The 10170-nt window shown below is 50.7% G+C and overlaps 1 protein-coding gene across 2 annotated transcripts in view; it reads right to left on the bottom strand.

The window, feature by feature from the left end:
* Positions 1-7595: 7595 nt before the first annotated feature.
* The window catches only part of KDM5B (lysine demethylase 5B), a 71042-nt gene continuing 68467 nt past the window's right edge, over positions 7596-10170 (bottom strand). For both annotated transcript variants that reach the window (XM_017739809.1, XM_017739810.1), the window contains 3 exons: positions 10006-10160; positions 9033-9359; positions 7596-8467 (listed from right to left, as the gene is read on the bottom strand). In XM_017739809.1, coding sequence (XP_017595298.1) covers positions 8330-8467; positions 9033-9359; positions 10006-10160 — 620 coding nt within the window. In that variant the 3' untranslated portion in view covers positions 7596-8329. The remainder of the gene's footprint in view (positions 8468-9032; positions 9360-10005; positions 10161-10170) is intronic.

The raw sequence follows: 10170 nt of genomic DNA, 5'->3' as shown, positions 1-10170 counted from the left end.
GAGTGGGCTGGACGAGCGACCGTGCGGAGACAGGGCAGCACTCTTCTGGGACAAACCTCCTTGGTGTAGTTCCTGGGGATGAGCACAACCCAGTGCGGCACCGGCGCAGGAGTGAGGCCGAGAAGGGGCAGGGGCTGTACGGGGTCAGCGCCCTCAGAGCCTCCGACCTGTTTCCAGAAGGGTCTGAACGAAGTGCATGCTTTCATTTGCATGGAAAGCGAGAAACCTGAGTCACGGTGGGGAAAGCTGTCCAAAAAGTGGTACCCCCCAAGCAGGACCCTGGACATCCCATCGGCAGGATCACCATGCTGGAACCACGACTGCTGATTGATTGATTGATTGATTGACTGATCTCTCTCTCTCTTTAACTCATCTCTTCCTTTCTCTCTTCTCTTTCCCCCCCACCCCCTTATCCAGACCCCACTGCCATGGGCTTATAGAGTAGATCAGGGATTAACACAGCAATTTCCGTGACAAGTGTGTGATTTATGAATAAAACTTTGATTTTTGTGGACCCTCTGACTTTTGTCCCTTTCCACCACAAGCACTTAGAGATCTTGGGTGCTCCCTCCCCCTTAAGGGAGGGATGTCACAGGGGGAGCAGTTACGGGGGGCTGAGGCAGTGCCCAGGGACCTGTGGAGCCTCCAGAGAGTCCAGTGGAGCCCAGAGCAGGGACCGGTCATGGGGAGGAATAGCCCTGAGTCCCTCAGAACCCCTTTTCCCACACGTAGGTGTGGTGAACACACAGGTGTGAGCCTTGAGGAGCGCACCTGTGTTTTCTGCAGCTGTTTATTTAGGAAGTAGAAGCAATTTTACAAAGCATTACAAGTGTTAAAAAGCAGTATTGACACATACAAAGTGGGCTTCTCACCTGGGGAACTGTGATGCAGTTGTGGTTTGGGATGGGGATAGCAGTTCCCACACACTGTGGGAAAAACACCGTGAGGTTTCTGGATCCAGTAATGATTTGGTCATTAAGTCCCCAGGAGTATGACAGCGATTCGTCTACAGACACAGTCCAGTACCAGGGGTGAGCCTGGCAGCCACGTTCACAGAATCACGGAATCACTCTGATTGGAAAAGCCCCCCAGGATCATCGAGTCCAGCCAGGGCCTGGTCCCCACCTTGTCACCAGCCCAGAGCACTGAGTGCCATGTCCAGTCATCCCTTGGACACCTCCAGGGATGGGGACTCCAACACAAGCCCCTTCCAGTGTTTGATCACCCTCTCTGTTCAAGAACCCCTGAGCTGCTGCATTATGCACTTTTACACTTAGACCACCTCCATCCTGGGGGAACACCTCTTTCCACTGAGAGCCCATCCATATTCCAGTCATGGTGATGGACAGCATTCCTTGCCCACAACACCTTCTGCGTGAAAGCTCTCGAGGGTTATCAAGTGAGCACCTGGTAACTGATGTGCTGCCACCAGGAGTATTTGGGGGTTAGTCTTGTTCTTGTACTGTCTAACAATAAATGTCCAAGGCCAGGTTGGATGGGGCTTGGAGCCACCTGGGCTAGTGGAAGGTGTCCCTGCCCACAGCCCAGGGTGGAGCAAGATGGGCTTTAAGGTCCCTTCCAACCCAGTCCAGTCTGGGATTCTGCAATTCCATGCATGCAACTTTTGCATCCTGACTTGAAGATTTTCTGTAAAGGCAGAAGGAGCAACTTGAGATTCTACACAAACCCAAGCCTAGGTTCAGCTTTGTTCACTGTTTGCAGGCACAGCGAGGGTCCTGCTGCCCCCATCCTGCAGCCCTGCGGCCGCCCCGCTCCAGCCCTTCCCCTATGCCAGCACAGGGGCTGGATCAGCAACAGAACCCACGGAGGCAGAATCCACCTTCCCAGCACCAACCCCCAGCCCCGCTGGAGTCCCCTCCTCACCTTCCCTGCCTAGTCTCCAGGTGTGGGCAGCTCCTCCAAGGGCAGTTTCACATCAGCAAAGAGAGCAGAGGAGACACAAAGTGCCTCTGGAAGCTCCTCTGTGCTCACCTGAGACACTGCCTGGCAGCTGTGGTGGAAGCAATCAATCCCCATCTCAGTTACACAAACTTCCCACACACCAAGTTAGATTTCCTTCTGCAGAAGGAGGGGTGATGGGCCCCATCTTTCCCCCTGAACAAAAGGGACCAGGGGCTCAGGCCACGCCCAGCACTGCCCATACCCCAGACAAGCCATGTTCTCCCTGGCAGAGCAGACAGACTGGGCAGCAGAGGCCATTCCCAACCAAAGGCATGGGCACAACCACGACAGGTTGGGATTTTTGTAGTGAGAGAAGGGCACATTTCAGCTATGCTGCTTGACCCAGACTGGGCCCTGCCCTGAGCAGCACAGCCAGGGAGCTCATCCCATCCCTCTGTCATTGCTGGCCACAGAGAAGTCTCTGAAAGGGGAATATTTTATTTTTCTCTCTTGTTCTTCCCAATCCAAAATGCTGCTTCTGCTGGAGGAATAAATACAGATTTATATAAGTGTAACTTCTGCAAGCCAAGGCGCATAAGTCGTCTCTGCACTGGCCCAGGATTTTGGCTTAGTGGAAAACATAAGAGAGCTCCTGCTGCACCAAAAGCAGTGAGGCAGGAGGTCCAGGTCTCTTCTCCCAGGAAACAAGGGACAGGACAAGAGGAAACAGCCTCAAGTTGCTCCAGGGGAGGGTCAGGTTGGATGAGGGAAAATTTCTTCCCAAAAGGGAGGTCAGGCCCTGGCACAGCCACCCAGGGCAGTGGTGGAGTCACCATCCGTGGAAGTGTTCAAAAGATGCATGGATGTGGCACATGGGGACCTGGTTTAGTGGTGAACGTGGCAGTGCTGGGGGAATGGTTGGACTCGATGGTCTTGGAGGGATTTCCAACCCTAATGATTCTGTGATTCTCCGATTCCATCACACCGGGCTATCGCTGGCTCTCAGTGCTGGCTGCCAGCGTCAGAGCTGACACATCTCTACAAGGATCTGCTAGGAAGGGACAAAAATGTTCTCAATGGGAACTCTTTCCTCTGCCTTACAAACACTGCAAAAAAAGAGGATGCAGTTTAGGGAGAGGAGGGGTATCCCAGAGCAATGCCAGTCTAGCCCATCATCCTTTTAGCTGAGGTGATGCATAACCACTCTGAGAGCGCCGACTCATTCTTCCGTATTTGCAGAAACTCCATTTATTTGAATCTTTCAGGCTTTTCCGGGTTTGAATTCCCACCCGTCTGGGCATTGCACAGGCTCTTCACAGGTTTCTGCAGGGATCCCTCCTGCAAAGTCAGCACTCAGAGCTTGCTGGTCAAACACTGTACTTCTGCCTCCAAGCCCAACCCCAGTTCTGTCATCCCTTCTTCTGACCTTCTTTAGGGAGGACAGTTCCCTCACCACAAAAGACATTCTTGGCATGCAAGGGTATTTTATGATGAACTCCCTGTTTCCCCCTGTGCTGTTTCAGCTCCCAGGCAAAGTACACGAGCTCTGAGCTCCCTCTGCAGACCCACGCCGAGGAAGACCCCACAGGAAGATGGCATAGGACTGCTGGAACCAGCAAAAATTCCCCAAGAAATATCAGGGCAGCACATGGAGCAGGCAAAGGATCAGCCTGAGTTACAAGGTGTTAGTCCAGCCTGTCCCCTGCTTGGTTAAAATTTAACTCCAGACAGCAACAAAAACATGAAAACCCAAAATCCCAACAGACACCAAAGCAGCCCAAACACCTGACCCACACTCTCCAATATTGGTTTTATCTTCAATAAAGCCTGGATAATGGAGAGACTTTTCAAGTGAATTCGATGTGCTGTAGACAGGGGGCTGCTGGTTTTACTTACAGACATTTAGAACCCCAGCTCTCACAGATTTCAAGGGACATGCACACACACACACACACACAGATGTATATATAAATCTGGCCCAGTATTATGATTAAACAAACAGCCAAATTCCTTTAAAACATTACTGTAAGCAGTTTTTCAGAACCTGAAAAACTGAGGTGCACAAGGAGCTGCACCTCTGAATTTAGGGTACGTCACTATTTCTTTTCAACCACCTTGCAGCAAACCTTCCTCTCAGCAAGCGGAATTCCGGACCTGGCAGTCTATCACATGATCACACGGGCTTTTCTTTTTGTCATAAAATATTTGTTCCTTCTACCCAAGACCTTTTTGCAGGAACTCCCTGATCCCAGGCTTGTCTGTCTCTAAGAGCAGTTGAGTGCTGAACCTGCAGTTCTATTCTCCTCCTGTGGCTGCTTTATCTCCTCTTCCAGATAGACTTTTATCTCCATTGATGCTGCTCTCAGTGAGGAGCTGTTCCTTCACAGACTGAGGTGTTCACATCCTCAAGGAGAGCTCTCAGTATGAGACTTGTTCCCTTCTGAATGAAGGATAATGCCATTTTTCAGGGCTGTACTTCAGCCACTCTCTCAGAACAGCACACTCATTTCTAGACTCACAGAAGAGCTGTCTCAGCCCCTTATGCTGCTGTGTGGAAATGGTCCCTTCCTGAATCCTGTGTGACATGTAGTTGTGCCCTACAGACAGATCTCGTACAGCCAAACATTAATCATTGCAGTTCTTTGGTGTTTTGTGTGCCCTGGCAGGGTCCTGGCAGCCGAACCCCTGCTGGCAGCCCCAATTCCCTGAGCTGCACTGACCCCGGAGCAGCCCAAACACCCGACAAACACTCTCCAACATTGATTTTATCTTTCATAAAGCCTGGATGATGGAGAGTGTTCGAGTGAATTCCATGTTCTGTATTCAAAGGATAAGTTCACAGATCACAGAATCCCAGACTGGTTTGGGTTGGAAGGGACCTTAAAGTCTGTCCTGTTCCCCCCCCTGCCATGGGCAGGGACACCTTCCACTATCCCAGGCTGCTCCAAGCCGTGTCCAACCTGGCCTTGGACACTTCCAGGGATCCAGGGGCAGCCACAGCTGCTCTGGGCACCCTGTGCCAGGGCCTCACCACCCTCACAGCCAAGAACCTCTCCTCAACATCCCATCTATCCCTGCCCTCTGGCAGTGGGAAGCCATTCCCCCTTGTCCTGTCACTCCAGGCCCTTGTCCCCAGTCCCTCTCCTGCTCTCTTGGGGCCCCTTTAGGCCCTGGAAGGGGCTCTGAGGTCTCCCTGGATCCTTCTCTTCTCCAGGTGAACACCCCCAGCTCTCCCAGCCTGGCTCCAGAGCAGAGGGGCTCCAGCCCTTGGAGCATCTTTGCAGCACCTGAACAGGTGGAACCAAAGCTCTGCCTCTTCTTTGGGTGAGTTACTGGTGCTGTGTGACCACACTGGGCTGTTCTGATGCTCCCAGTGTACAACACACACAGGGCACATCCCACGGACTAAAGGTGGCACAGCAGGTACAGTCTCAGGGCCTTGGCAGACGGTATAGGCAGGCTTTAGATCAGAGTTCTCAGCCTCAAATCCACAGGTAGGGTAACTTAATTTCCTTTTTGTCCTGTTTTACGATTAAAGTAATGTAGAGGCCCTAAACTATTCTTATTAAATAAAAAATTAGGATCTGATCAATCCAGGGAGGTTTGATGTACTTGGTTGCTACATTGTAAAAATAAATAAAATAAAGAAAAGCAGCAGAATGAGGTGAGATAGACCTTTTCCTGTTCTGGCTTAGCCTGTGGGAATCTGGGGTGCACAAAAGGAGGGGTGAAAGGGGCACCTCACCCTCCCAGACTCTGAGCATGTTCTGCCCTTGTCACCCTCCAAGGATGAGGAATGTGCAAAGGGCACCACAGCAGAGCCCACCCCAAAGAGAACAAATCTCTTGTTTTATTTAAGAGAAGTCAAACCCTGATTTCATCAAGTTTGAGTATCAACATGGGGATGAAACCCAAGGGCAGGGTCTGTGGCATGGCAGGCACTGTCACCTCTTCCAGCCTCCAGCAGGAAATCCTCCAGCAGTCCTGGGCTGCAGGCACAGGTCAACCATGTTCTTGAAAATTTCCATTTCTTGAAAAATTTCAAGCAACAATGTGGTCATTTCCAAAAACTTGCACTCCAATTTTACTGCACTCAATAATCCTGATAATAAATGCTGTTGTTGGGACCCCAAAGGTCTCCTCTGACCTCCCCAAGTCCCCAAAGTGCCAATGTTCCATTGGTCCTGTACAGAATCACCATGCTGAACTTAACTGCATCCCATTTCCTCTGGCACTTTTTGATAAACAGCCATTTCTTCAATGGAAAAAAATAAAGGGGACTCAGAGAAACTTCTGTAATGATTCAGCTGCATCAGACACTGTGCCAGCTCCATTTCCAGCTCCAGCTCCAGTTTGTCTGTCTGTCCCCTCTGAAAGGAAGTTATTACAGAGCGGTGTTTTTCCCCAGCTCAGACTGTTATCTCAGCATTGCACAAAGATTCTTCCAAGCAAAAAGAGAAAAAAACCCCCCAGTTCTCAAAGCATCCTTTTGGTACTAAAATAAAAAGGACCAGTTATACCATAGAAGCAGAGACACGACTCATGTACACAGGCTCAAGGCTCTCCCCCACCCCAGCACTTTCAGACAGATCATTTGGGCCAGGCTGAAGATTCTCTTAACAGTTAAAAATGAATGTTTAAAAAACAAAACCAAACCAAACCCCTGTGGGATCGAATTCCTGCACAGTTCTGATCCCACCTACAGACCCTCCACATCACCATCAGCCACAGATACTCCAAGGCTCTGCCCTACCCCAGTGACTCTGTGCAGCTCTGCCCATGGGAAAAGGGGTAAAACCAGCAGGGAAAAAAACTTACCAGCAATTTCCTCCTGGAATGATGAGTGGAGAGAACACCAAGCCCACCACAGTTCTGGTGAGGACAAGCTGTCATATGGAGAGTGCTCTCCCTGACACAAAGATCTCCAGCCCTCCCGTCCCCCAGGGCTCCAGAAGTTCCACCTCTGGCAGGCCTTGGAGGCACATCCCTGCCACCAGGCCATTTCCAGCTGTGCTCTGCAGCAGTGATTGCTCCCCAAGGGATTTCGGGTGCAACCCCCTGTGAGAAGAGCCTTGTGGGCCTGAACACCCAAGCTCTGCTGCTCACAGGTCCAGTCTCCTCCCCCAGCACGGTGGTGCCACACCTGCAGTGCCCCAGCTACAGGCCCTGAACAGCCTTTGGGAGAACTGGACCCAGTCCAGAAATCTCCTTATTTCTCAGGCTTCTGGGCTAACTGCAGGCAGAGCTTGCTGTGGCCACCAGCCTGGGCTGTGCAGAGCCAGCTCCCGGTGGGCCACAGGGAAGGTCACGGTGGCCACCAGCCCAGGCAGTGGGGGAGAGTCTCTCCTTTGTTGCAGCTGGGCAGGGCTGGCAGGAGAAGCTGCTCCACACCTTTGCCTCTCGTGTGAATCCCCATTGCTGCCCCTGCCAAGCCCCAAATTGTACCTTCAATTCTTCATGCGCTCAACCTGCAAATAATTTCAGCTTTGGAAAAGCTTTGCAAAAACCTTGGAAAAGCTTTTTTTTTTTTTTCTTTTTGGTGTAACATTTTGACCTCCCTCCTCCTTCCAAACCTGAACAGACGAGAAACACCACAGCTTCTGCATTGCTTCTTTGGAAGGTGAATTTTTCTTGGCTAAGAGAACCCATCAATGCAGCGTGGATTCAGAGGGAAATAAAACAGCATTTCAAACTCTCTAAAAACACCAACATTTAATTTTATAACATAACCAGGGGTTTATTCCACAATATAAACTGCAACATTTGATACAAGCTACCCAAAAAAGGAGAAAGCCAAAATACAGCTGTGGCAATTACTTTACAGATTTTTTTTTTTTTCCTGTCTTCTACATCACAGGGCCCTCAGTGACACTAGGATCTAACATTTGCTGTCTGTACATCAACCAATGCTAGAAGCAACACGCTGTTCAATTGTCATTCCAGTCACTGAAACCAGACATAGAAGTTATTGCTCAGATAAATAAACCTAGTCTACGAAAAACAAAGTGGAAAAAAACTAAAGTCTCCAAAGAGTTAACAGAGTAAACAGGGATTTCCTCAAAAGAGGATTATTGGAGAATTCAAGGTGCAGGGGTTTTTTTTGTTTGTTTTTGCACCCAAACCAAGCTGAATTAAATACGCCGGTAAATCCCAGAGGTAACTGAATGCTGTACAATAAAGGTGCATGTGTCAAATGCCTTCCCAATCGGTGGAAACCCCTGCAAACAGTCAGCATCTCAAACCTCAACAACCACAAACAGATCAAGGGAAAATACAAAAGTGTCAAAAATTGTTTTGAGTTCTGGAAAATGATCCCATAAGGATAGAAGTAGCACCATTTGCAATCTGGTTCTTAAACCAGCCCCTGTGGCTTAACTGGAAAACTGGGAACCTTCTTTACTCGAGTCCTGAAGGGTTTATGGGGGTTTTACTTCCGGTACTGGGCGTCCTTGCCGGCGCAGCTGGCGCAGATGTAATCCTCCTTCTCCGCCATCTCGGGGGAGATGCCCACACACACCTGGTGGAACCACTGGTTGCAGCTGCCGTCGCACTGGACCCAGTCGACCTGGTGAAGAGCAGACACAGGGGTCAGAGCCAGGCCAGGCAAAGTCCCCCTCACTTGTGGGTCATCCAGGGGCTCCTGGTCTATTTACATGAGAAACGTCCTGTTCCACAGCTGGCTGGTGCTGGACATTCACTGTGCTCCCTGCTCTCTGGGGCTGTGGGCAGGGCACATCCTCCCTTATCTCCCCACTGCTTTCCCACCTATCACAGACTCAGCCGCCTCTCTTCTCTATTTCCAGCATGGATGGGCCTGAGCAGAGCCCCAGGCACTGCCCCCACCCACAGAGCCCATCCACACCTGTATCCCAAGAGCAGCGATGGACACAGTGTTTGCATGGCCCCACCTGCCCCTTCCCATTGTGTGCAGATGTTCTGATGCCACACGGCTGCTCCAGGGCAGGTGGGGTCAGTCCTGCCCATCCCAGCTGCACAGACATGGGCCCTGGGTTAGCCAGGGCCTCCCACTCCCCTCAAGAACAACTTTTCTGCAGTCAAACAGTCCCAGGGCAGCTCCCTGTCCCAGATCCCAGCACTCGGAATGCCACGCTGGGTCTGCCCCTCCTGACCTCATCCCCCTCGGGCTGGAGGCAGTTCACAGCTGGGCAGATGGCATCCTCATCCTCAGAGTCCTCCTGCTCCGAGAACGACGTGTCTGAGGGCAGCAGGTGGCTGTCGCTGGAACGCTGCAGCTCCAGGAGGCGCTCCCGCTCTCTCTCCAGTTTGTTACTGCACAGATCCTTTGAGTGACTCAGTTTCAGTTTCTTCTTTTTGGGTGTTCTCATCTTTTTTACTCTTGCTCTCTTCTCACCACAGAAGCTCTCTCTCTCAAAACGCCGCTTCAGTTTTCTCTCCATGTAACTAATCCCATCCTTTTTTCCTCGGCAACACTCATTCTATGGGAAAGACATTTTGGCAAGGTTGGAAGTATGCAGCTAACACCCATTATCCTGTTATTCCATACCCTGATTTTAGGCATAGGTTTAAGTACAACTGCAGTCTTTGACAGTGCTGCTTTTTCAGTAGCCTGAGATGTGTAAGAGGAGCCAAAGGCAGGGCCAGGCCCCAGGGACAGAACTTGGAGAGAAAACCATCCTCATGTCCTGCCTCTGAGCCCACAGCTTCCACAGCAGCTCCCTAGGAAAGCCTCAACACAGGTCAAGAGTCAAGTGTTCAAGGCCAGGATGGGACTTGGAACAACCTGGGCTAGTGAAAGGTATCCCTGCCCATGGCAAGGGGTGGAACAAAATGAGCTTCCAACCCAAACCAGTCTGGATTCTGCAATTCTATGAAATCAGGACAGATGATTTAAAGTACAGAGACTGACCATAAACACATACCTAAATTTCAAAAATGTATTAGGCCACATACTGTATTCAATAATCTGTAACTAATTTCTTATCAACTTCTTGACTCCTTTGAACATGGAAAATGTATTTTAATGGAAGTGCAGGCACACACACAAACCCCTGTAAAGCCCATGGGCTGAGGCAGAGCCCTTTCCCAGGGTGCCCCAGCTCAGTGCTGCTGTTGGACACTTGCCTTCTCATTTGTGGCTGTGCTGGGTGACTTCTGCTCTGGCTGCAGGGCAGGGCTCTGCTTTGTGAACAGGGTCTGGTACAGCTCCTGGATCTCGGGCAGAGAAACCTGCAGCAGCTGGGCTTCCATCATCAGCTCGTCCAGCTCGGTGCTAATGACTAGTGTGAA

This window comes from Corvus brachyrhynchos, unplaced genomic scaffold (genome assembly GCF_000691975.1).
Source record: "Corvus brachyrhynchos isolate BGI_N302 unplaced genomic scaffold, ASM69197v1 scaffold67, whole genome shotgun sequence".
NCBI classification, from domain to species: domain Eukaryota; kingdom Metazoa; phylum Chordata; class Aves; order Passeriformes; family Corvidae; genus Corvus; species Corvus brachyrhynchos.
The sequence above is the reverse complement of the archived record's forward strand: the minus strand, read 5'-3'. Positions and strand labels throughout refer to the sequence as shown.